General features: G+C 47.1%; 1 protein-coding gene across 1 annotated transcript in view; it reads right to left on the reverse strand.

The window, feature by feature from the left end:
* LOC133775995 (glutamate receptor ionotropic, delta-1) overlaps positions 1 to 27,378 on the reverse strand; it is a 706,634-nt gene that overhangs the window by 264,784 nt on the left and 414,472 nt on the right. Inside the window, exon 5 of the mRNA XM_062214629.1 lies at positions 19,845 to 19,898. Coding sequence (XP_062070613.1) covers positions 19,845 to 19,898 — 54 coding nt within the window. The remainder of the gene's footprint in view (positions 1 to 19,844; positions 19,899 to 27,378) is intronic.

The following is a 27,378-nucleotide window of genomic DNA, read 5'->3' on the forward strand; positions in this document are numbered from 1 at the left end:
CTGGGTTACAATGGCTTCCCCCTCCCAAAACTTCCCTCCCACCCGCAACCCTCCCCTTTCCCGCTCCCTCTCCCCTTCCAATCACATCATGATTCATTTTCAATTCTCTTTATATACAGAAGATCAGTTTAGTATATATTAAGTAACGATTTCAACAGTTTGCCCCCATATAGCAACACAAAGTGAAAAAAAATACTGTTGGAGTACTAGTTATAGCATTAAATAAGAGTGTACAGCACATTAAAGACAGAGATCTTACATAATATTTCTTTTAAGGGTGATTACTATCTGCCTGACCCTGTGCTGGGCTATTCCCTGTAGGTCTACCCATTTGATCCTCACACAGTCCTCGCAGTAGCATCTGGCAGCTGTGGGCTCGCAGGCTGCCCCGACGTGGTTCCTTCACTTGGCTCCCGGGACTCCAGCCTCTAGCTGGTTTCCCTCCACCTTGGCCACCTCCTAATCAGTCTCCTTTGGAGGCTTCTCTTCCTTCCTTGGCCATGCCTGTTCTCGGGGGGTCAGGGTTTGGGGTCTCTTTTGGTTTTAGCGATACTTTGGTGACCTCATAAAATTGTGTAACATTCAATACTCACTGTATAGACAAAGCTCCCAAATTCACGCCACCAGCTTCGCCCCCTGCTGGGGCTCCAGACTCACACTATCATGTGTCTAGTTAATCTCTCCACTTGCTGCTCCAGTAGGCATCTCAGAATGAACACATTCCTAATCTTACCCCTCAAATCTATATTCCTGCAATTTTCTCAGCTCAGAAAATATCTTCCCTTTCCAGAACCTCAAGCCAAAAACAAAAAATACAACCCTAGAATCATCCTTGACTTCTCTTTCTCTCATAACCTACATCTAATCCAACAGCAAATCTTATCGGCTCCATCTTCCAATAACATCCAGAATCCAACTACTTCTCACCACTTTAATTCTACCCTCATGGCCCAAACCACCCTCCTCCTTCCCTAGATAATCACGACAGTCTGCTAGATGGTTTCTATATGCCCTCCATGCTCTCCTTACCTCTTAGATATTGTGAAGGAAACTTCCAGAGCACATGATTAAAAAAATAAATCACAGCTTGTCAATCTCTTGCTCCATGCACAACAGAAGCCGCTTGTCCTACAAGGGTCCACAAAAGCTCGTGTGCCCTGGCCTCCTGCTCCTCCTCCCATCGCTCACCCTACATCAGCCACACTGGCCTCTGTGCTGCTCCCAGAGCCTGCCCACCAGGCGCCCACCCAGAGCCATTCTCTAGATGTGCGCTCAGCTCCCTGTAGCCCGTGTAGCTCCCTATAGCTCCTGTTCAAAGGTTACGCCATCATAGAAGTCTTCTGCAGCCTCCTGTGTACACTAGAACCCAATGCCTTTGTCTTTCTTATATAGTTGAAGCATTCTACACAGAATCCGCCAAATCTATCAGATGATATATTTAATTATTACCTGTTTGTCTGTCTTTCCCCATGCAAAATATGCTCTACAAAACCAGAGCATTTTGTGTGCTAAACAAGAAGACAGAGCTGACCAGGATGGAGAAATGGGGATCAGATTTACTCTCCTGCCTGAAATTATCAAAAAGACTAGGTTAATATACAGGAAACAATGTTTTCTCAAGACACTGCACATCAGACAACAAAAGAGAGATTCTTGAGACAGGAAAGAAGATGAGCCTATGACGGACCAGATGCCTTCCTTGGGGTGCATCCACGTCACAGTGCAGTGGGGAGAGAAGACCCACAGAAGCCGTGTGTGAAGGATGTGGTTCTGAGATGCTGGAAGACCAAAACAGGCAGAGTTCACAGCACAGAACACAGAGCTGCACAGGAAGAACATGTTCCTTCCCAGAGGACTCCCCAGCAGAATGCAGGGCAGGGCATGCATCCAAGGAAGTAACTGAGGCTGGAGAGGAACAGCCCAAGCGATCAGAGGTTTCAGTCTATGGAGCTCACATGGGTTCGGGAAAATACCTCTTCCCACCAACCATCCAGACTGCAAAACTGCATATGTAAAATACTTAGAGAGTTCAGCTCCATAGTGCGAAATAATTAGCCCTAGGCTTAGTCCTACTCCAGAAACACTCAATAAATCAGAAAGACAAGAAAATCAATTATTTCCGAAGAACTGTGTCTTAGAAAAACGTTCAATATATACATATATATGTATGAATGCAAAGCATCCAACAAAATTCAATTCACAAAATCTGGCTTATGAGCAAATATTACCAGGAATTTAAAAAAAATAAGAAAACATAAGTAAGAAGGAGAAAAAATAGAATAATAATCAGTCAATTAAAACTGACCCGGAACTGAAACAGAGATGAGAAGTAGCAGACAATGATTCAAATAGCTATTATAATGGTATAATGCATGTTCAAAGATGTAGGCAGAGGGGTGAATGTTCAGCCCAGTGAGGAAGATGCTGGTTAACATGCCCATATCCCACATTACAGTCTCCAGGTTTCATTTCTAGACTGAGCTCCTTACTCCAGCTTTCTCCTAATGTGGAGCCTGGGGGTCATGAGAATGACTCCGCCCACAAGGGAGAGCTGGATACAGCTCCTGGCTCCTGGGCTTCCATACTGGCACTTGGATAGTGAACCAGCAAATGGGAACACATTCTCTCTCCCTCTCTCTTTCCTTATCCCTACCCCATCCCTCTCCCTCTAAAACAAATACAATGTTTTGAATGGAGGTAGAGACACTGAAGATTTACAGAAAAAACTCAAATTTCTAGAGATCAAAACTACAATGTATGAGATAAAAAACACACTGCATGAGATTATTGAAAGATGAGACATTAAAAGAAGATCAATGACTCTGAACACATAGCAATAAAATTATGCAAAATGAAAGGTAGAAAGAACAAAAAGAAAATTAAAAGAACACCAGCAATATATGGGACACCTTTAAAGAGTCTAATATGGGTGCAATTAGGAACCTCAGGTAAGAAGCTGGGGAAGCAGAAAAAAATATTTGAAGTAGCAGACAAAATTTTCCATATTTTGAAGAAATAATAGATAAAAATTATAAACCCACAAGTCCAAGAAATTCAACAAAGTGTAAGTACAAAAAATAGAAAATAACTGCATGGCACATTATAATTAAATTAATCAAAATGAAAGTGAGCGAGAGAGAAACTTCAAAGAAATCAGAGATAGAAGACATGAACATAACACAAAAATAAGTAATAATGAAAGTAAGAAGATAGGGAGCAACATTTTAAAAATACTCAAAGAAAAACTGTCAACCTAGAATTCGGTACCAGGCAAAAATACATTTCAAAAATGCAGGTGAAATAAAGTCATGGTCAGAGATGCAAAGACTGAAAGATGTCAAAAGCTGCAAGCATGCATCACCAGCAGACTCACACTGTGAGAAATGCGGAAGGGAATCCTGCAGGCGCACCACTGACACCAGACCAAACCTGGATCTTCACAAAGAAACAAAGAGCACCTAAAATGGGAACATGCAGGAAACCATGCAAGATCTTTTTGGTAACCTTCACCTCCCTTTAAATGACAACTGACTGTTCTGCGACTACTGTTTTGCACCTGTTCTCAGGGAAGCAGCTGTGGGAGCGAATGGTCACACAATCAAACACTTCTTTCTTAGCAAAACAGAAAGTGGGCATATGTGAGACAGATATGAGATAAAATAAAGATAGAAAAGATAATTGACTGCTTAAATAAATACAGTAGCAATGTAGTGTAGTGCATATTACGTATTATAAATAAACATGTGTATATAAGCACATATATGCATATAGAGAGAGATGTAATATATATGACAATGATTATGTAAGGGCCAGGAGAGGAGAAACTGAAGTGTATATTATTGGAAAATACTTACACTATATGTGAAATGGTATAAAGTCACTTAAAAGTAGATCATGATGAATTAAAGAGGCATATTAAAAATCCTAAAGCAGCTATAAAAATTTTCAAAGACTTTCGATCAATACGCCAACAAGATAGCTACAACTGAATCATTCAAAGTTTTCAATCTCTCCAAAAGAGGTTAAAAAGAGAGGAAAACAGATCAAAAAGGAAACAAGTACGAAGTGGAAGAAGTAGGCTTTACACCTACATCTCGATGGTCACATTAAACATGAATTATTTAAACACCCTCATTAAAATACCGAGGCTGTTGCTATGGATAAAATAGCAAAACCAAAGTAAGCACTGCTTTCAGGGAAAAAACTTGAGAAACAAGTAAATTTAAAGTAAAAGAAATGAAATCTGGAATGGCTGTACTAATACCAGATAATGTATATTTAAGAGAGGAGAAAGCTACCAGAGAGAAAGAACATCATTTCTTACCGACAAATTACCTGGTCTTCAAGAGGACATAAACATTTACGTTCCCCATAACAGAGCTTCAAAATACATTAAGCAATGACTAATACAACTTCAGGGGAATAAACAAAGTGACAATTAAAACTGAATATTTTGGGAGAGCGGCAAGATGGCGGAATAGGAAGGGAGCACATTGATAGTCCGGGAAGACACAGTTTAATAAAAGTGGAGATACTGCAGGTTCAAGGAACAGTAGGGGAAGAAACAGCAGAGGAAACTCTTCCAGAACTAGTGATTCACAGTGGACCTGCGTGAGAGTGTGGGAGCCCAAGTTCGGGACACCAGCGGCAGACTCAACACACCAGCGCTGGAACGCGAGGTGAGCTGAACCTCAATAGTCCGAGACACCAGCGGGAAAGCGGAAAGAGGAGACTAGAGGAAACGAGGCTTGAAACTCCGTGAGGAAAAGTTCACCAGGCTAAGTAGAAGAGAAAGAGGGAAAAAAAAGTGACCAATACGGACACAAGTTTCTCTCTCTCTCCTCACCTCTCAAAGGCGAGCAAGACAAAGAGCAGGCGCCATTTTGGACATACGTCATAAGCAGGGCAACCTCAGGTCTGCACCGGCCCTGAGCCTAGCAGAAAACCTGACTCTGGTGGGGGGTGAAATAACAGGAGATTAGGATCTAACTTGGCAACCCAGTGGGAGACTGCAGGAGAATTGGAGCCCACACCGAGGGCGGCAAAGATTCCCTGTGTGGTCCTTGGGAAAGAGCTTCAGATCTCTGGCTCCTGTGGGTATATCATTCGCCTGCTAACTACCTCCAATTATGTTCAGCTGTGTGGAATTACTTCCCTTTTGAATCAAAAAAATAAAGAATGAAAGAAAGAGAGATTTATCACGCCTAACCTGGGAGTGTCACCTTTGGCACACTCTCAACCCTGAGGAACCAAACAGAGCTCCCAGGCCACACCCATCTCAAGCCTCTAAGGCTCCATCGAAAGCAGACAGTCCACTTAATCTAGACTCATAGTATAATAAGAAAAAACACCACAGTGAAGAAACCAAATATCTCCAACATGCCAAACAACAAACGCAAAAACCGAAGTAACAAGAACAAAGAAGACACCCCAATTCAAGATTATGAAGATGATGAGATAGAAGAAATGCAAGAAGCAGATCTCAAAAAATTGATAAGAACATTAAGAAGTTCTCAAAAACAAATTCTTGAACTACAGAAATCCTTAATGGACAAAATAGAAAATCTCTCTTATGAAAATGAAATATTAAGGAGGAATCAAAATGAAATGAAACAACTAGTAGAACAAGAAACTGTGATAGTGACAAGAAATCATAATGAAATGAAGAACTCAATAGATCAAATGACAAACACATTAGAGAGCCTTAAAAACAGAATGGGCAAAGCAGAAGAGAGAATATCAGACTTAGAAGACAGAGAACAGGAAAGGAAACAGGCAAACCAAAGAAAAGAAGAGGAAATTAGAAATCTAAAAAATATTGTCGGGAATCTACAGGATACTATTAAAAAAACTAACATTCGGGTTCTAGGAGTTCCTGAAGGCATGGAGAGGGAGAAAGGATTAGAAGGCCTTTTCAGTGAGATTCTAGCAGAAAATTTCCCAGGTTTGGAGAAGGACAGAGGCATCTTAGTACAGGAAGCTTATAGAACCCCTAATAAACATGACCAAAAGAGATCCTCACCACGACATGTTGTAATCAAACTCACCACAGTGAAACAGAAAGAAAAGATTCTAAAATGTGCAAGAGAGAAACATCAGATTACTCTCAGAGGATCTCCAATTAGACTCACAGCAGACTTCTCATCAGAAACCCTACAAGCTAGAAGGGAATGGCGAGACATAGTCCAGATACTAAGAGAGAAAAACTGCCAGCCCAGAATATTATATCCTGCAAAGCTCTCATTTGTGAATGAAGGTGAAATTAAGACTTCTCATAGCAAACAGAAATTGAAAGAATTTGTTGCCACTCATCCTGCCCTGCAAAAGATGCTTAAAGATGTGTCACACACAGAAACACAGAAACATGATCATCAATATGAAAGAAGGTAAAGGAAGGAAACCTCACAGCAAAAGATCACAGGAAGCTCAATTTCTCTTTGACATAGAATTAAAATCTGATTCTCTGTTAAAGCAATGTGTTAAAGTAATCTATTAGGTTCTCTTGATGTCTGTTAAATTCTAATTGTTCAAAAATAGCTGAATTTTTATTAAGAGCTATGGGTTATTTAAATATGTGCTTATTTTCAAAGATTTGAATAATCACCTTGTAACAATGATCAAATTTGGTCTATGGCATGTCATGATTTTAAGGAATCTTATTTCAACCAGATATTTTGGATTTTGAGTGAGAAGTGAGAATATAATTTTCCTCATGGGCATTGTCTACCTTAGAAAAATTACTACAGAACATGCCTGTAACTATAGACTTGTAGTTCAGGCCACCGAAGATTAGAGATGGGACTTGGGCACTCCCTTGACTTGCATCCTCTGGTCTGCTTGAACACAAACCAGGAGGAAAAGAAAGCTCGGCATCAGAAGCAATGGGTGGCAGGCCTATTAATGGCTGATCTGTACAGTGATCTGCCCTCAAGGAGACCCAACAGGCCAGTCCACTGCAGTGGCTTTCAATGTGGTAAGCCTGGGCTTCAGCAGAAGTCAACTTGTGAAGAGCCCTGGCAGCTCTGCCAAGAGTTGGATCACTGGAAATGGACCTGCCCTGGAGTCGAAGGATGCCCAGGTCAGAGCCACAGATCTTATTGGCTCTAAGCTGAAAAGCCCTTCACTCAGCCCAACTTCCAAAGTGACCACTGCAGCTGAGGGGACGGCCAAGTAGGGTCAGCAACATTGCAGGCAGAACTGTAAATTTCTTGTTAGAGATGCCACCTGCCTTTACGTGGCCAGCTCTCCTCCCAGGCCAGCCAAGTAATGAAAGTCAACAGAGTGCCTTCCCCTAGGAGGTTCACACCTCCCTTAGGATATACCCCATGTGAAGAGATAGGTAGGTCTGGGCCTCTGAATTTACAAGTCCTAAAGCCCACCAGATTATTATCAAGCCCCTTCTGTCAGGTTCTATTTGCCTCTCAATCAGAAAACTTAATTGTAGCTTAGACAGCACCTTTCTTAGCACATCTAATAATGACTCTGTCCTTTGTTCTAGACCCTATCTAGTGCACTTGGGCCTCATTCCTTCGTAATCATAACCTCTACTCTACCACCAATGGCTCTACTCCCAACCTGTGTGTACTGATGGTCCTCTTCCCCCACTTAATGCTGTATAATTGTTCTGACCTGGTTAATGCCACTCTTAGGATCATTGGTTACTATCCTCACTGTCTTTTATGACCTTGTCTAAATATGATCAGAGTCGGTGAACTTGGAAGGCTTCCATAGCCTTGGCAACTCATGACGACAGCCTAGGGTGGTTACTGGTGCCATAAACTAGAGTGTCAATTTGTTGGGTCAACAACAGGAGTCACTGTGCACTTGCTCCTCATGTGGGATCTCTGTACTTAATGTGCTGTACATTGTGATTTAATGCTATAACTAGTACTCAAACAGTATGTTTCGCTTTGTGTTTCTATGTGGGTGCAAACTGTTGAAACCTTTACTTAATGTATACTAAATTGATCTTCTGTATATAAAGAGAATTGAAAATGAATCTTGTTGTGAATGGAAGGGGAGAGGGAGCAGGAGAGGGGAGGGTTGCGGGTGGGAGGGAAGTTATGGGAGGGGGAAGCCATTGTAATCCATAAGCTGTACATTGGAAATTTATATTCATTAAATAAAAGTTAAAAAAAACTGAATATTTTAATACACCTCTATCAATAACTGATAGAACAAGTAGACACAAAATCATCCAGGACCCAGAAGATACAAACAACGTTATCAACTAAAAAGACATAATTCTCATTTCTAGAATGTTCCACACAGTAATAGATTGCACATCCTTTTCAAGTACACATGAAACATCTACCAAGAAAGTCAGGATATTAGACACATCAGTCTCAACAAAGGCAAAGGATTCCAGTAATAGAAAAACCATCCTCTGACCACAAAGGAATTACACTAGAAATCTGAAACAAAAACATCCCTGCAAAACTCTCAGTATTAGGAAATTAAACAAGACACTTTTAAATGACTCATGGGTCAAAGCAGGAAAAAACATAAAGAAAGTATTTTTGACTAACACCACATATCAAAATGCATGGGATGCCACTGAGTCCCGGAATGGGGAACAGCACTGGAGACAAGCAAGGGCCTACCATTAGCCATCACAGCTTCCCCCAAAGGAGGTGAAGAGAGACACGAAATTAGGGCCTGCGCCATGATGCAGTAGGTTAATCCTCTGCCTGCAGTGTCGGCATCCCATATGGGCGCCAGTTCTAGTCCCAGCTGCTCCTCTTCCAATCCAGCTCTCTGCTGTGGCCTGGGAAAGCAGTAGAAGATGGCCGAAGTGCTTGGACCCCTGCACCCGCGTGGGAGACCAGGAAGTAGCTCCTAGGTTCTGGCTTTGGATCAGCGCATTTGGGCAGTGAACCAACAGAAAGAAGACATTTCTCTCTGTCCCTCTCTCACTGTCTGTAACTCTACCTCCCAAATAAATAAATAAAATATTTTTTAAAAAGACACAAAATTAAAGCTAAATTAAACAGAAAGAAAGGAGTAGTGAAGAGAAAAACCAGGAAGCAATACAAAAAGAAACAGAAAAATAACAGAGAAAATCAATGAAATGAAAAACTGGTGTCTTGAAATCAGTAACACCAACACATTTCTTATTGGCTTGATCAGGAAAAAATAAAAAGACACAAGTTAGGAGTACCAGGAATGAGTGGGAGATCATCTACATATGGCTTCAACAAGTAAGTATTAGAAGGATAGGTATATCATTATGTTCTTAGAGTCGTATCTACAAAGTACACTGAATCTTAAAAAACTAATTAAGAATTAAAATTAAAAAATAAAAAATTGATAAAAATAATAAACAAAAGGGAATATCATAAACTCATCTATAAATTTGACCTCTTAGATGAGAGGAAAGATTCCTTGACAGACACAAAGTACAAAAACCCACTCAAGAAAAAATAGTTCTGTGTACTCTAAATAAATTTAATTTGTAGTTAAATCATCACTACACATACATAACAAAAAAATCATCTAGGCCCAGGTGGCTTCATTGGTGAATTCTAACAAACACTTGATAAAGCAATTCTACAAAAAAAATATTCTTCCAGTATCTTACAAGGAGAGAATATTTCCCAACTTATTCATTATTTTGTTTATTGAGGCCAGCATTGTACCAAAACCAAAGCCAAGGAAAAACACGAGAAGGGTAGGGGGAGTGGGGACCAATATCCCTTGTGAACATAGGAGGAAAAGTCTAATCAAACCATCAGCAAATCAAATGAAACAATATAGACAAAGAAAAAAATGACAAGTAGGTTTTATTCCAAGGATGCCCGGTTGGGTTAACGTTAAAAATCAAACAATGTAACTCATAAAATTAGCAAATTGAATAAAGAAAAGCCAGGTGGTCATCTTAGTAGGTGCAGAAAAAACATTAGATAGTCTCCAACCTCAATTCCTGATGATAAAAAAATATATCTCTCACTAAAGTAGAAATAAAAGGGAAATCTTCCAGTCTGATACAAGGTGTCTATAAACAACTTACAACTACTCTGACACTTAATAGTGAAACACAGGGTGTGTCCGTCCCAAATACCAGCAACAAGAGCTTTTGTCCCTTATATTCAGTGATGTACTGAAAGTACTAATCAAGAATAAGAATCAAAAGTTTCCTGATGGAGAGGAAGCGGTAGAACTGTCATACTCTCAAATACAGTCAATGTGGAAAGTCTCATGGAGTCTACAAATAAATAAACAAATCCTACAAGATTAGCAAGTGGTTTAGCCAGTTTCCAGGATACAAGATCATTACACAAAAATCAATCATATATCAACAAGGTATCCTTGAACAACTGGACACTGAAATTTTTTTTAAAATACCATTTACAATAGCCTCCACCACACAAAATACTGAAGAATAAATCAAAAAAGATGTGAAGGGTCTGAACAGTGAAAATGATGGACTATTGTTGAAATAAACTAAAGAAAACCTAAAGAATTACAGTGGTACACCTCGTTTGTGAGTGAGAAGACTCAATACTGTCAGCATGTCAGTCTTCCCCATGCTGGACTGTAGATTCAATTGAATTCCAAATAAGATTCCAGTCAGCATTTCTGTAGACATTGACAAGCTGATTCTAAAATTCATATGAAAATCCCAAGGACCTAAGACAGCCAAAACAACTTGAAAAATCAAAAACAAAATGGGCAGCTAACAAAATCTCATTTCAAATCTTATTATAAAGATAGAGGAGTCAAAAGAGTGTGGGATTGGCACTAAAATAGAAAGAAAATAAGATCACTGAGAGTACAGAAAGTTCAGATGTGTTCTAAATATTACACTAAAAGCATAATCAATAAAAGGAGAAAATTAATTGGACTTCATCCAAATCCCACATTATATGATATTAATAAGTGCTTTCAAGAAAAACAGCGTGTACATGTATGTATATAATATGTGCATATGAAATGTTAAAAATTGTTCCATCTAAAAATAAATATGATTTAAAATAGAAGTCTGCTCTTCGAAGGACAATTTTAGAATAAAACTACCAGCAAAAATTGGAAAAGAATATTTGTGAAGTACATACTGGATAAAGAACTTACATCCTTGGGGTGCGCATTGTAGTGCAGTGGGTTGGGCCATAGCTTGTGATGCCCTGATCTCATCTTGGAGTGGGTACTTGAGTCCCTGCCACCCACCTGGGAGACCCAGATGGAGTTCTTGGCTCCTGGTTTCACACTGGCACAGTCCTGGCTATAGCAGCCATGGGGGAGTAAACCAGTAGGCTGACATCTCTCATTCTCCCCACCCCCATCCATGTCACTCTGCATAAATAATAAATTTAATAATCTTTTTTAAAACAAAAACTTGTATCCTGGATTTATAAAAAACTTTCAAAACTCAACACTAAGAAAGCAATTAATCCAATAAAACGAGCAAAATATTTAAGCAGACAATTCACTGAAGAAGATACATAGATAAAGATAGCAAATAAACTCATGGATAGATGCTCAGTATCATTATTCACCAGACTATGACGCTGAATGTCAAAAAGAATGCCCATACCTAGCACTGGAGAAGATGTGGAGCAGCTTAGCGCTCTCATCCACTTCATGGTTTCTTAAAAACTTAAAACAGAGACTACACTGTGTACAGACATCCCCAGAAAAATGAAAGCAAATTTCCATATAGAGACTGACACACGAAGGTTCCCAGCAGCTTTATTTATAAAAGCCAAAAATCTAGAGCAATCCAAATGTCCATCAGCAGGTGACTGGATCACCCAACTGTATACCATCCAAGTAACTGAACACTCCCCATTAGTAACAGGAAGTAACTAGCACTATACATTGCAACAGAATCTCAAAATAGTTACCCTGAAGTGAAGTATGCCATACCAAAAAAAGGGAAAAGGGTATGTGTTATTTGAGTCCATTAATATAAAACTCTAGAAAATGCAAACAATATATGGTACCAGAAATAGATGAGTTTTCCTAGCAAGTGGCAGAGAAGGGTGGGATTGCCAAGTGGTACAAGGACCCCATTGGGTCATGAATCATGTTCAGTATCTGCATTTTGGTTCGGTTTCCTGGATGCCTACATATGCCAAACAGAACAAGTTGTACTTTTTTGTATGCACACTTGCTGTATGTCAACTAAACCTCAAAAAGCTATTACTTTTAAAATTAAAAAAAAAAAAAAAGATCGTGGTGATTCAAAGACGGCACCTGATTCCACCAATGCCTAATAAAGGGTAATTTTTGTTCTCCGTTTGTGGGTTCTGAGCTGGGGCTACAGCAGTGGTTGAGAAGTGAAGCTAGGGAGAGACACAAATGAACAGACTACAATAAACCTAATTGCTTTTGAGTGGTACTAAATTAAATTTGAAGCCACTAAATGGTACAGGGACTTAATATTCCAGTGGAATTAGGATCTTTGAAATGAAAGGAAGAAAACAATTAAATCTCCTCCCTCCCTCTGTTTCTCTGTGTCCCAAACAGAGATGTCTGCAAGCCTTGAGATCCAGCCTAAGACCATGGTCTTTCCCTTGTTTTCCTCAATAAGAGTGGTAGCGTCTCCTACCCTGCTTTGTCTATGAGGGACCTAATCCCATTTGTCCTCTGTTTAACTCAGAGGATGCTCTGAACTAGGGAAGGTTGACTCAGGTCTGTTGAGAGAGCAGAAGCTGGCTCTGTACCCTGGAGGATCTTCAGGAAGTAGTTATTGATGACTAAGCATGGAGGTGTTAAGGTGGGGGTGTGGCCTGCAGGGCAAGACCAAGGGAGCCTTCTGTGCAGGAGGAGCCAAAGAGGTAGAACAGGTTGATGACGTGCCCTTAGGGTGTCTCCCAGGACATGACACGGAACAGCTGCATGTGACGAGAGGCTCTCTGGGACTTTCCCATCCTGCCACCTACTGCAGGGTGGAGTTGAGCACCCAAAGACAAAAGGCTCTGGAGTGTGTGGGGAAAGCACACACACATGACCAATGGTGACCACTACCTCCTCCTTGGAAAGGCATCATAGGCACTGGAACTCAAAGCCACCAGCAGAAGACCCCCATGTCTCACTCTACCTGATCATAGACTGATTTTCCACAAAGAACCTACAAACCAGCAGGACACACATTCCCCAGGTATAATTTGGGGACTTCTGATCAGTGTCTCTCAGGCCACTATATCACCCCTATGCGGGTGCAAGACTAAGGGGAATGTGCATGTGTCACCAAGAAAGAACTGGTGCCCTTGGGACGTGCAGGAAAACAGAGAGCAATGAAACAAGGGTTCTGACATCTGTAGCTTGTGGAGCAGATCATGGCTTTCTTAGTCCATGAGGAACTGAGAAGTTCATCTTCCTGCACATGTACGACATTAGACCAGCAGAGTCTAGGTAGGGGAAGCAAGAGACAGACAGCAGTAGTGCAAGTTCAAACTTGCAAGCTCCCAGTGTTGTATGTTCTGGAGATCAGAGAGTCTACCAGAAAGGAGAGGCAGGCCCTCCCTTACAGGCTGTCCAGGGAGTTAGGTGCACACAGTCCCGCAGAGCTGGGGTGGGGAGCACAGGACTGCAAGAGAGCAGCCCTACAGGGGAAACCCATGAGGTCCTCTCGGCAGACAGTGTTTAACAGAAACCTGCAGGCCAGGGAGGTGCCGGACAACCTGAGATTTCGGAAAGGTAAACAGGTGGAAGAAGGTCATGGCCAAAGCGCAGAGCCAGGAGAAGAAAACAAATATGGGAAACAAGAAGTCACTGATGCACTCACAGGGATGCACCATGAGACAGCGAGTGGGAGGGGAAGACGGACAGGAGGGTGGTAAGTGGAGCCAGGCTCCTTCAGGGGGGCTGAGATGGGCTCTTCTCCACTGGCTGGAGTGTCAACCACAGCATGAGGGCAGTGGTCTCTGAGACCAGGAGCACTGGCTGGGAGCCAGGTGGGGAGTGGGTCCAGAGAGAGGTGCCCTGAGCTTGGGGTGGCAAAGGGGTTTCCTAGCAACTGGGGAGCCCAAGGTTATGCCACAGTGGTTAAGCCATCACCTGCAACAGCAGTGCTGGTTGGAGGCCAGGCTGCTCTGCTTCTGACTCGGCTCCCTGCTAATGGGCCTGGAGAGGTAGCAGAGAATGGCTCAAGGACTTGGGTCCCTGCCACCTCTGTGGGAGATCTGGATGGAGTTCCTGGCTCCTGGCTTCAGCCTCACCCACCTGGCTGTTGTGGGCTTTTGGAGACTCAATCAGCAGATGGAAGGTTTCTCTCTCTCTTTCTCTCTCTGTTTTCAAATAAATAAACAAATCTCTAAAAAATAGAAAGAATATAGTTGGGGAGGGTGAGCATTTATTGCAGCAGATAAGATGGTGCTTATGATGTCCACATCCCATATCTGGGTTTCTGAGTTCAAGTCCCAGCTCCACTCCCCAGTTCAGCTTCCTTCTGGGAAGTACAAGCAACTGAGTCCCCATCACCCATGTGGGAGAACCAGACTGAGTTCCTGGCTCCTGGCTTCAGCCTGGCCCAACCTGAGATGTTGCAAGCATTTGAGGAGACAGCCAGCAGATGGGAAATTCATTCTCTCATCTCTGCCTTTAAAATAAATTAAAGAAAGAGTTTTAAGAAAAGAATGCAGTTGGGTCTCTGGGTCTTGGGCTCAAGGGCAAGGTCATGGATATGGGACATGGGAGGCGTGGACGTATGCTGGCCATTGGGGAGGGCTGCTGAGGGCCTGCCCATTATGCTTCCTCCCTCCTGAGATGCCGCCTCCTGTCTGGCCCCAGCTGACCCACTGGCCAGCACACAAAGCCTCACTCCCTGAGAAAACCCAAATGCAGAGGCTGTATGTGTGCTCCTCCATTGCCTATAGAGCATCTTCAACCACTTCCACCAACATGTGCTGTGGCTCCACGTCTGCAGGACTTAGTCTAGCCATGAGAGCAGCCCAGAGCAAGCACAGTGCTTCAAGTCCGCATTGCAGTCGGTTCTTCAGGAAGCTGGATAGTCCTTTCGCATATCCCATGTGAGAGTTTCCAGCAGAAAGTCCCCAACAGGCCAGATGATGAGCTTCTAGAGCAGGGCATTGTCCTCTGTGTGCAGACTCCACTCAACACTAAGGATGTCTCCGAGTCACTGGGGATGACCGACTCAGCTGGCATCTCCCAATGTCATGTGGAGAACAGCACTGTACCCCAGTTGGTCAAGAGATTCTGGAAGCGAGTCAGGTCTCCCTGGCCTTGAACCTGAGTCCTCTAATAAGCCATTGAGAGTGGCCCTTCCATGTCTCAGGCTCAGGTCTTAATTGCTACCTTTGTCTCTTCTCTGAGGCAGACTGGCAAGCGCACATCAATGCAATTTGTTCCATGTCATGTACATCGACCTGCCTTCAACCAAACCTTATAAGCATCTCTTGTTTTCACAGGCATTGAGGAGTTGGTGATGTAGTGGCTTTGAACTTGTCCTTAGGGGACTCACAGCCTAGTAGCCGGCTTGACTAATGCTTTCCACAAGAATTTTTGAATCCCCCACCCAACTCCATGGTATCCTGTAATTTAAGCAACCCATGAAAACACAGTTTATATCCCAAAATGCATCTGTTTGCCAGTGTCGCCACAGTGGAAGCCACAGACCTGCAAAACCTGTCAGGGATTCTCCCAGACTCACAAGTCGTCCTCTGCATCCAATTACCTCTCCTCCAAATAAAACAGGTCTCTGTGATATGCAACACCAGTACTCGTCGGTGAGGGGGCAGGCATTTTAGGAAAACCGGTGCTTAAAGCAAACAAAACTTGTGCCCTTGAGTGTTTATCTTGAATCCAGAAACACACACACACACACACACAAAGTCAAATATACAGGAAGAAACTAGAGGACAGACCCTGGAAGGAATGAGGGGAGGAGGGGAACAGCTGAAGTCCAAAAACAAAAAAGTGTTAGGTGGGGGGAGGCAGAGCTGGAGGTCTGAGCTCTTATGAGGGGTGGGACTTCCTGCAGGCGAGTGGGGGGCAGTTTCCAGAAACAGGAAGACCCGGACTTGGTGCAGCAGTTGTGTCCTGGAGATCCTGGTGCACAGGGAGCCTCCATCCAATGCATGTCCTTGACATCATTTTATTTGGCCTTATCCTATCCCTAGTCATGGTATATGACAAAATGGTACCTGGACACGCTTTGTCTGTGGCTCTATATGTGGACGGCTGAAAAGCCTTACAGAGCAAGAAGAGCCTAATGCTGTAATGATAACAGGACTTTTGGTGGATTTTTAAATATGTTTGCTTATTTATTTGAGAGGTAGAGAAGAAACAGAGAAAGAGAAGGAGCTCCCATCCACTGGTTCCTTCCCCAAATGCCTCAAACGGCCAAGGGGCTGAAGCTAGGAGTCAGAATTCAATCCAGGTCTTGCATCTGGGTGGCAGAAATCCAATTACATGAGCCACCCTCTGCTGCCTCCAAGGATGCACTTGAGCACGAAACTGGAACTGGAGCAGAGCTGGGATATGAACCTGGCCACTAGGATGGAGGATGAGGGTATCTTTTTAAAAAGATTCATTTAGAGGCCGGCGCTGTGGTGCAGTGGGTTAATGCCCTGGCCTGAAGTGCCAGCATCCCATATGGGCGCCAGTTTGAGTCCCAGCTGCTCCACTTCTGATCCAGCTCTCTGCTATGGCCTGGGAAGGCAGGAGAAGATGGCCCAAGTCTTTGGGCCCCTGCACCCACTTGGGAGACCCGGAAGAAGCTCCTGGCTCCTGGCTTTGGATTGGCGCAGCTCCGGCTGTTGTGGCCAATTGGGGAGTGAACCATCAGGTGGAGGACCTCTCTCTCTCTCTCTCTCTGCCTCTCCTCTCTCCGTGTAACTCTGACTTTCAAATAAATAAATAAGTTTTTAAAAAAATAAAAATAAAAAAATTCATTTATTTGAAAGGCAGAGAGAGGAACAGATCATCCATCTATGATTTGCTTCCCAAATGGCTGCAACAGCCAGGATTGGGCCCACCTAAAGCCAGGAACCAGGAACTCCATTTAGGTCTCTGACATGGGTGGCCAGGGCCCAAGTACTGAACCATCTTTCTCTGCTTTCCCAGACACATTAGCAGGGAGCTGGATTGGAAGCAGGGCAGCCAGGACTCAAATTGTCACTCCAATATGGGATGCTGGCATTGCAAGCGGTGGCTTAACCCACTGCACCACCAGAGCATTTCCCAAGAGATGCAGGCAACTTAACTGGTGTCTTAACCACTAGGCCAAATCCCTCTCCAGGGCTTCTATTTTCCATGGGGCTATGCTGTAACAGGAAATAGTGCTTTTGAATATGGCTGGCTCCCAAGGCTAAGCCCACACATAACCCAGAGAACACCTCCCCCATTAACCAGAGTCTACACTGAGTGTCATGAGTCAAAACTTCACAAGAGGAGCCCACGCCGTGGTGTAGCAGGTTAAAGCCCAAATCTGCAGTGCCAGCTTCCCATATGGGCACTGGTTTAGGTCCTGGCTGCTCAACTTCCAATCCAGCTCCATGCTAATGTGCCAGGGAAAGCAACAGAGGATGGCCCAGATCCTTGGGCTCCAGCCACCCATGTGGGAGACTCACAGGAGGCTCCAGGCTCCTGGCTTCAGCCAGCCCAGCTCTGGCCACTGCAGCCAGAGTATGGAAGATCAATCTCTCTTTCTGTCTTTCTCTCTGTAACTCTGCCTTTCAAATCCAGCCTTTGGATTACAGACTTCCAGGGAATGTCCATGAGCCGGGCAGCTCAAGAGTGTCCTTGATAGTGTGCATGCCTGAGTCCTACAGACTGCCTTTACTCAGACACTGACAATGAGCTCAGGATCTTTGCCAAGGTCAAGTGCACGGTCCCATCACTGCAAAGGAAGGGCTTTAGAGAAGAGTCTTCCCAGAGAATCCCAGATGCACCATTTCACAGCTGTGTGACCCTGGGAAAGGGGACCTCCATTTTCCCATCTGTAAAATGGGGTTGATAATAGCTGTGGATAGTAACTGGAACATGATAGGAGGTCAAAATTGTTAGCCATTATCCCTTGCCTTCCCAGGAGCAGAGCCTCCTTACACGGAAGGAAGCCTAAGAAGGAGACCAGGGTTTCTTGAGACTTCCTCACATTTGAAGAAGCTCACAGGTCAGTGAGCACCGCCTGGCTGGCCATGGGGGGATGGGGGCGGGGGTGCACCACCATGCTCTTGGGTGAGGCTGTTTCCTCGTGGCTCTGACAGGTGGACTCCTGACTCTCTCTGGCCATCAGGGATTGCTGTAGTGCCGATGGATGTGCACAGAACACCCTAAAGATGCCTCACACTGGGAGTCGAGTCAGGAGAAGCAAACAGAGGGCTCCAGGGGGGCTGGGCAGGAAAAGGAAAACGTAAAACCACTAGAGCGCACATCTGAAGACTGGCAAGGGAGAGACAACGGCTGCTCAACCTGGAGAGTGATCAGAGGAGCGGAGCCGGCACCAGACACCTGACTTCAGGGCACACGGAAGGCTCCCTTTCTCTGGAACAAAGGAAAGCTGGCTTTGAAGAACCCGTGGAGAGGCCTGCACAGCACACAGAATCAAAACTTCCCCAGGATCAAGGAGGGCTCGTGCAGGCTCTGCAAAGAGGGAGGCGGCAGTCACGCCCCTTCGCCTAATTACCAGCCCAACCCCTCCACTGCCACGGCCAGAGACAGCCACTGCGCATGTCTGCTGCTGGCCAGCTCCAGAGGTGGGAAATCGCGCAGGAAAATCACGAGAGAGGTGGACCTTGCGAGGAGCTACTCTGCCACACCACCTACGCAATTATTAACAATAGCCACCCCCCCCAAAAACAAACAGCTTCCACCATATTAGCACCGGGCTAATGAGGAAACACACACCATAAAGGAAGAAATTACTACCTAATAAACTGAATCTTCCAGGATGAAACCATTGGAAATTGATCCGCTAATTCAGGAGCAGCTGAAGGCACAAACCAAATCAGCTCTCCGTTAAAGGCTCACAGGGGACAGAGGCACAGGAGGCCCGAGGTGGTGCCTCCTCCATGGACATATGGGCAGAGTGGGTTCCTCAGGAAAGCAAAGACATGTGGTGCAGAACCCCGCAACACCAGGACAATGCCTGCAGCATGGGGCAAGCCAGGGCTTGCGCAGGTGCAGTTAACAAAGAACAGACCAGGCCCAGTGACTCCCTGCATCCCCATTCCTCCCAGGGGTCAAGCCAGTGGGATGGCCAGTCATGGGAGAGATCTCTTCATTCTCCTCTAAATGGGAGCTCTGATCTCCACTCTTACTGGCTGCACACACATGCTCACACACATCACTCACATGCACCTCCACTCATACATACACACACTCATATATGCACCTGTACATACAAGTCATACATACACACATACAACTCACACACATACACACCCACACTCACACCCTGCGCCCTCATATACACACAGTTCACACACACACACTCTCACATACATACTTACCACATATTCACATTTTTTCACACCCAGACACACGCACACAGTCTGCACTCCTGCTTACACTCCCACACAGCCTCAGCACCTTCCATTCCCTCCTCATTCCCTGGCCCTGTGCCCCAGCCCCCTGCTCTAGCTGAGCCTCACCTCTGCAGCCAGCCCCTGCTGCACGTCCAATACCCGACTCTACTTCTCTTTGTTTCTCGACTTCCTGGTGGACTCAGGTCTGGATTCTTTCCCTGGCTCCCACCTCCTCTACGTCAGCATCTGTGCAGGTCAAGTGCAATCCTCTGACCTTGTGCCTTGGCAGAGTGGAGCCCCGCAGTTCGCTCCAGCCCCCCAAGTCAGGACTGGAAATGAAAAGACTGCTTGGAGGTCTCCCGAGAGACGGGGTGTCAGCCCAGGCCACGTCCCTCACCGTTCCGGGGCTCTTACCTCATTCACAAAGACCCAGTGGCTGTCCTTGGAAGCCAAGTTGGTCTCCACAGCCTGCAGAGAGAGAGAGAACGGACATGAACAGAAGCCAGCCAGAAGCCAGCACACACGCAGGGTGACTGCCAAGACGGCGTTTGTAAACACTATTCCTGCAGAATTTTCTCTTCACAAAACATGCCATCCCCCTGGAGCCCGCTCTGGCTGCCTTAGCCACATGAGCTCTCATCTGAACACAGATAACTGATTACCCATTGTGCGTCCTCGCTCTGTGCACCAGCCTGGAGCAAGGTCAGAAGCCCTAGGCCCTGCTGGCATCGCAGGCCGGAGGTGTGGGCACACCTCCCTTCCCTAAAGATATCAGCAAACACTTTTGCACAGGGATGCCTTGCGATGGATCCCATCACTGCCCAAGGCTGTGGAACTGGGATGCTGGAAGGAGACGTTGATGGCAGCTCATCTGCTGGTGCCAAGCAACACTGAGCTGCCCTCTACTCTTCCGGCCCCCAAGAACTGGGCTCTTCTTAGCCCCTGGGCAGTGACCCCGTTCTATCACTCTCTCCTAGAGTGCTTTGTTCTCTTTCTTAGAGCAGCTGAGCCACAAAGAGCAGTTACCAGTGTTCTTGCTTTCCATCTATCTCCTGTCCAGGCTGGGGACTCCATCTGGTTGGAGGCCAGAGGTCTGTGTCCACTGCTGTATCCCAGGACCTCACGCCACCACCATCCCGTAGCAGGTGTTTGGCAAATGGAGCTGAGAAGTTGAAGGGAGCGGAGGCCAAGGCAGAGAAGAACCAGCTACTTGCTATGTTTCGTGAAATTGTCTAGGAGAGCTTTTTTCCCTCCCTTGGCTGAAAAACCAGCAGAGCGGAGGAGCTGGGAAGGACAAAGGGTTTTCCAGCACATTCTGTAAGGATGCTCACAGCGAGCACGTGCCTAGTGCCTGCTGACCACCTGGGACTGCACCAGGCATCTACGGACCTCAGAGAGGCTCTAGGATTGTAGTCTTCTTCGCTCCATTTCTTTGTTTTGGTATTTTTGTAATGTAATTCTTATTACTCTTTATTGGGAAAAATACAGAACAATAAGAATGCTCAAAATCATTCCACAATCCTTCCTCATTTAAGAAAATACCAAAGTAGTGAGATTGCCCCCACCTATCCCTCCAAATTCATGTCCTGAAGGTTGTCTGTCTGCCGTTCCAAAACGTTTCACAGTCAAGTCTGCAAGTGCTCATCAGACAGCTGTGGGGTTCTTTGTTTGAGGGACAGAAACACAGACAGACTGACCGACAGAGCTCCCAAATGCTAGTTTACTCCTCAAGTGTCCACAATGGCTGGGGTTGGGCTGAGGTCAGAGCCAGGAGCTAGGAACCCAATCCAAGTTGCCATGTGCGTGACAGGAATCTGATCACTTGAGCCATCACTACTGGGTCCCAGGGTCTACATTAGCAGGAAACAAGTCAGGAGCCAGAGCCAGGAACTCAACCCAGATACTCTGATGTGGGATGTAGACGCCTTAACTGCTAAGATAAATGCTCAGTTAGGTTGGGGGCCAGCATTGTGGTGTAGCAGGTAAAGCTGCCTGTGCGGGCATCCCATACGGGTACCAGTTCGAATCCTGGCTGCTCCACTTCCAATCCAGCTCCCTGATGATGAACCTGGGAAAGCAGCAGATGGTCCAAAGGCATGGGCCCCTGCACTCACATGGGACACCTGGAGGAAGCTCCTGGCTCCTGACTTCAGTCTGGCCCAGCCCTGGACACTGCAGCCATTTGAAGAGTGAACCAGCAGATGGGAGACCTCTCCCAGCCACCCCCCCCTTTCCTTTCTGTGACTCTGCCTTTCAACTAAGCAAAATAAATCTTTAAAAAATAAAGAAAAATAAAAAGTAAAAAAATCAGGTTATAAAATATACATTAGGTCAGAACACTCCTTTGTTTGTTTGTTTGTTTGTTTGTTTTTACAGATCAGCATATCCAGAATGTCCTTCCTCATCAATACACAGGGATCTGGCTTTTTCTCAAAGAAGGAGGGGCAGAGGTGACAGAGCTGGCACCAGCCATGCTGAGAGAAGCCCCCAGATGCGCACCCTGCACTGCACGGGGTTCTGTGGCAGAACAACCTCCACATCAGACAGACAGCTTTGCTGGCAAAGATGAGAGTGCATGGGAACAGAGCACATGGACACACCTGGTGAGCCTGAGAACCCTGGTGCTTTACAGACTGCCCCCACAGAGCACCACGGGCAGGCACAGGGGCCCCTGCTGAGCCCTGTGAACAAGAGGGTGCTAGCACCTGGTTAGACAAACAGAGTCAGAAGCCAGGACTGGAGGGGGCTGCCTTGACTGCACCTGCATTGAACCACTGTGGTCTCCATTTGCTCCTTTGTAAGATGCAGACAACACCTGTCCCCTGCTGTTGGCCAATGCCTGTCAATTCCTTTTATGTCCTGGGTCTCAGGAAGAGGCAAATATGGAGAACAGAGCCATGCTCTGGTCCCCAGCCTTCCCAGGAAGCAGACAGGAAGTTGCTGTCCCATATTCCTTTGTGGATTCCAGCCCTGCCATTCTACTTGCTCATTTGCAACCTTGCATCCTGGGAGTCCTACCAACACCAGCACCCTCACTACCTTCTTTTCCCAAGCCTTGCCCTGGGGATCCTATCTTGCTGCGATAAATGAGACATGCTGGCATGTTGGCCTCTCCTTCTCCTATCTTAGAGAGAGGCTCCAGGTGCCTTCTCCTGCACCTGGAAGAAAATTGGCCCTGAGAGATGCCAAGCTGTGCACCTGGACATGCCATGGAGTCACGTCCCAAAGACACTCTGTGTCCCCATTGTACAAAGCCAGTAAACCAAAGCCCTGTTGGAATCTGCAGCTACTCAAGAGCCAGTGGATCTGGAGAAACCCTCAGTCAGGTGGAGCAGAGGCAGCTAGGACAGGACCCTGGCCTCCCAGCCCACAGCCCTCTGCTCCCAACACACAGCCTTTCACGGATCTGTTCAGACCCCCGAGTTCCTGGAGAGGAGGTGAAGAAAGAGAAGTGGAGATGGCTGGTCTGATAACCCTCCGCTGAGCTCTGGCTCACCCCAGTCCCCGGCAGATGGGTATTCCCTGAATGCCTACGTGGAGGACAATGGTGGCACCCTAATCAAGTTGACACCTGCTCCAGAGCCCAGAGGACATCCTAACATCTCAGAAGACTAGAACGCTGAGTCTCAAGAGATGCTGCTTCATGAGGCTGGACACAGAGCCCTGCACTTGATTCCCAGTAGCAGAGGGGCAGATGGGGAAATGCAGTGAGAGAGCAACACCCTGGCGTATGACCAAAGATGGAGCACATCGCACAGTGGGGCTGGGTCATACAGTGGGGCAGTGTAAACTCATGACCAGAAGGCCAGGACAGCGTGGGCATCTTTCAACACGTGAAGAACTGTCATGTGCAAGAGACCCTGGAGCTGCTCCTGCAGCCTCTGCAAGTAGATTTAGAAACAGGGAGGGAGGTAGCAACTCATTGCTTCTAAGTAGCTCAAGATAGAAGGGGCTGCCTCCCATGACTCCAGGTCCCATCACAGGATGTGCCTGGGTGTTTGCAAACAAATGAAGTGCCAAGGAAAGTGCTGGAACAGCACAGCAGGGGGTGACACTCGGTCATGCACGGGCACCCCACAGCCCTGACTCTCACTCTCAAGCCCACGGAATGTGGGAAAATGCAGAGCTCCAGGCTCCACTGCCTGCAAACAGCCATGTAGGTGATGTCCCTGAAATGCTGCATTGTCTCAAAGCTCCAACCCTGACAGCAGAACGCCAATGTGCAGGGGCACGTACACCTGTGCAGGTGACAGGGCCTCTGCTTGTTCCTGTGCAGAGCAGCACTGCAGAGGATCTGCCTCAGTGGCTGGGAGACCCCAGGGAGTAGGTGGGAGCACCAGCTGCCCCAGGAGCCTTGCCACCCGCTATCGGACTCAAGCGCAGGAAGCTGTCGGCAGGGAGAATTGGTCAGAAAACCCCGCAGGTCCAGTGGCCAACTTTCCTGTCCTACATTCTCTCACCAATTAAACATCAGCTAATTTGTTAAGCCTCTTTTCCCCACGTGGAGATAAATACTGTGGCTGAAGCCTTTTCCAGAGGGTGCAACTCACTCACACGGAGGCTGGGATGGATGGCCAGACAGTGAAGCTACTGCACAATTAGCAAAAACACTGCCTGCTCCCTCCTGCCATCACTGGAGAGCTGCCCGCTCCGTGGGTAGAGCCCTAAAGGCGCACAGCCCAGGGGGCAGGGTCCTGCCAGAGCCACTGTTTCCCCTTCTAAGTGCTGCCCTTTCCCCTCTCCCTCCCAGCTATGGCTGCAGCAGGTGGAGGTGGAGGAGGGTCCTCCTCTATGCAGAGCAAGTGCGGTAAGGAGGAGTCCTGGCAGGCAGGGTACGTTCGAGTCCCGATCTGGGGGAGCTGCTTTGTTGTTGGAGCTGCAGCCTCCATGCCCAGGAAGAGTTTATTTGAGAACCAGCAGTGCTGAGGACGCTCTGCCCACGTTCCCCTCGGAGCCGGGAGGGAATCTAAAGCCCAGGGGCTCCCTGCGTGTGTTCACTCCTCGCCACAAACGTCTTCCACTCTACCTGCGGAATCTGGACTGGCACTCACGGTGCCCAGGGAATGTACAGCCCTACCCAAGGGCCTTGGGCACCCCAGTGACAGACCCCTGCTGCCTTGTTCCCTGCAGGACTTGTCCCCTGGTGTGATTTCATCTGTCTTCCTCTGCAGAATGGAGCCAACATTACCTCACTTGGCTTCTTTCTGTTCTCTGCTCCACGTCCTCTCCTGTACCCACCCCCGCTGTCTTTTTTTTAAGAATTCCCCTAGGATTACTCCTTAATAAACCATTGTCACACACATCCTCGTCTCAAAGTCTGCCCGACCTGAGATGAACACCTCCCACCCGGGGTGATGGGGAGGATTCCATGAAATCACACGCAAGGCTCCGAGCCCAGGAAGGAGCTGGCTGTGGATCGTCACTCAGCACGGGGTCCTCCTCCTCCCTTCCCATCATGTCCCCTGTCTGGTCTTTATCCAGTGGCTCCTTCTGAATGTGTCCAAGGACATTCTCTCCTCCCTTCCTCCTTTCCATAGACACCACAGCAGCTGTCCTAGCTTTCCTGGCTACAGGAACAAAACAGGAGCCTTGTCCCTGCCATCAGGCGGAGCCAGACTGTGGCAAAAAGACAACGAATACAGCCCTGCCCATTATGAGCTCAAAGACACGTGCCTCCCTCACCTGGACCACAGCATCATCCTACAGCCGTACATCATGGTGGGGGACCGCAGAGGAGTGTTGGCCCAGCTGGTCAACGAAAGGGCAGCTCCTGGACCCTCTGGGGAGGGAGGAGTGGAGTCCCTCAAGGTGGGTTCCCCCTGTCAGTCGCCTTCAGCAGGTGGGGAGCTAGGTCCCCTATACCTGGGCTTCTACCCTGGGCCTGAATGAAGCAGCAGCAAGTGGCGGAGGAGCCTGGGTGGTGGAGGAGCCTGAACAACTGCAGAAGCTCCAAACGGTTCCTGTAGGAGTCAGAGACTTGGTCTCAATGAGCCCAAAGGGACAGCCTGGGTGGCCCAATGCCTCGGGACAGCCTGGGCTGCCCGGCTAAGTTGTTGCTATGAGTCATCCCTCAAGGCTTGCCAAACCATCTGATCTTGTATGCCCAGCTCTTGCATCCTGTGACATGCTGGCAAACACACATTCTAGAAGAGAGCAAAGAGGTAGGAATTTCCAAGGCTGACTTCCCTTCCAGCCCCTTTGGCATGGAGGAGACAGCAGACGCTGAGGGCAGTAGCTGGCCCACGGGAGGGTGGTCACGGGCAGCCAGTGGAGGTAGGCGAGGCTGGCAGGGGCAGAGCTGGATATGTGTGGACACACACATACTGACAGTCACATGCCGCCTCCTGGAGAGGAAAATCTGCTGACGTAGGCAGAGCCCTAATAAAGGAAGCTGGGGGTGGCTGCCCTTCCCACACCTAGGAAGATCAAACGGGGAAGGAAGAATGTCCCCTTGTCCCCAAGCAGCTGCCCCAGTCTGAATCCCATGTGCCTTCTCCAAGTCCAACGGCATCACCAGAGCTGAGATATAAGTGACACAGGACAGCAATAAGCCATCCTACCCATTCACCGGAAGCAGGCAATACTTGGGTTCCAACTCTGGCTCCCCTGATCCCACGGTTTCCATCAAGAAGTGGATGCAGGCCAGGCTCCAGCTCCTGGCTCCCAAGCAGGCTCTGGATGGAAACCATTCCCAGCACACTGTGCGAATGGCAGGTGCCGGGCAGCTGGCCTGGACTGCAGCTGGGCGGGCTGACAGCTGCTCTTGGACCACACGGTGGTGAGGATCAACTCTGATATCCAAGAGCCTACAAGGAAGCAGAGAAGACAGCGGTGCTGAGCGCTCTGGGGGAAGCATCCTCAGCTTTGTCCTCAGCCTGATGCACAGGACCAAGGTGGAGCCATTGCCAAAGGCATCAAGAGCCTGCTTTTATGCAACACCATCCTGATACCTGAACACCACAGCCCCACATCATTACAGCACACACACGCCTCTGACTCCCCATGACCTAAATGAGCCAGGCAGCACGTGTGTCCCCTGTTCATGGCTAGGAGGTGGAGAACTCCATCCGACAGATCTGGCAGAACGTCCAAGCTAGCACTCTGCAGACTGCAGCTGCGTCCTATGCCCTGGTCACGCTGCTCCTGAAAGGGCCCAAACCCTCACCCGGGAAAGCGTGTGAGCCCCTGCACCTGGGCCTGGCCCTGTGGCCAGGGGAACAGGAGGATCTTTCTCCTCCTGTCTGAGCAACCGTTCCTCCCTTCTCCAGGTTAACCTGTTCTCGTGCGCCTGAGACCATCACTCCACTTGCACTGTTACGTGTAAGCCTGTTTCCCTTTATCTTGGCTCATGGAAGAGTATGTGAAGTGGAAAAAACCTCCCCATGGAAGCCTTCCATCCCCATTGCCGAGGGCTTATTCTACTATTCTACAGAGTGCAAATGGTGCCACTTATTTATGTATGCGCTCATTGTCTGCCACTTACCCAGGCACCCGCCTCCCAACGCTGGCAGCCCAAGATAATGGAAGCTTGGTGACAATTAGCATCTTCTGAAAACCCCAATTCTGAGATCTGAGAACATTCCCCCCACGGAGCCCAGGGCCTGGCATTTTCCCAAGGACAGATACTGAGCTAACTCCAAAGACCTGCTGCTGCCTTCCCCACAACATGCTACTTCGAAACAATTCTCTCTGTGCTATGTCACCCCTCACGTTGCCCCTCCAAGCAAGAGCAAGCACAACGCTTCCCAGACCCCAAGAGGGGAGTCACTGATTTGAGGAGCTTGTTTATAAGAAAATCAGCAAAGCAGCTACCATGAGGCCCCAGGTTCAGATGCTGTCCCCAGAGCCACAAAGAAACCTTGAACTATCTCGGGCCACTCTGTGCTCCCTACCCCCATGGGCAAAGGGCCAAGATAAGGGCCCGGCTGCTTCCCCATTTATCCCAGCC

Source organism: Lepus europaeus, chromosome 17, assembly GCF_033115175.1.
Source record: "Lepus europaeus isolate LE1 chromosome 17, mLepTim1.pri, whole genome shotgun sequence".
Lineage (NCBI taxonomy): Eukaryota > Metazoa > Chordata > Mammalia > Lagomorpha > Leporidae > Lepus > Lepus europaeus.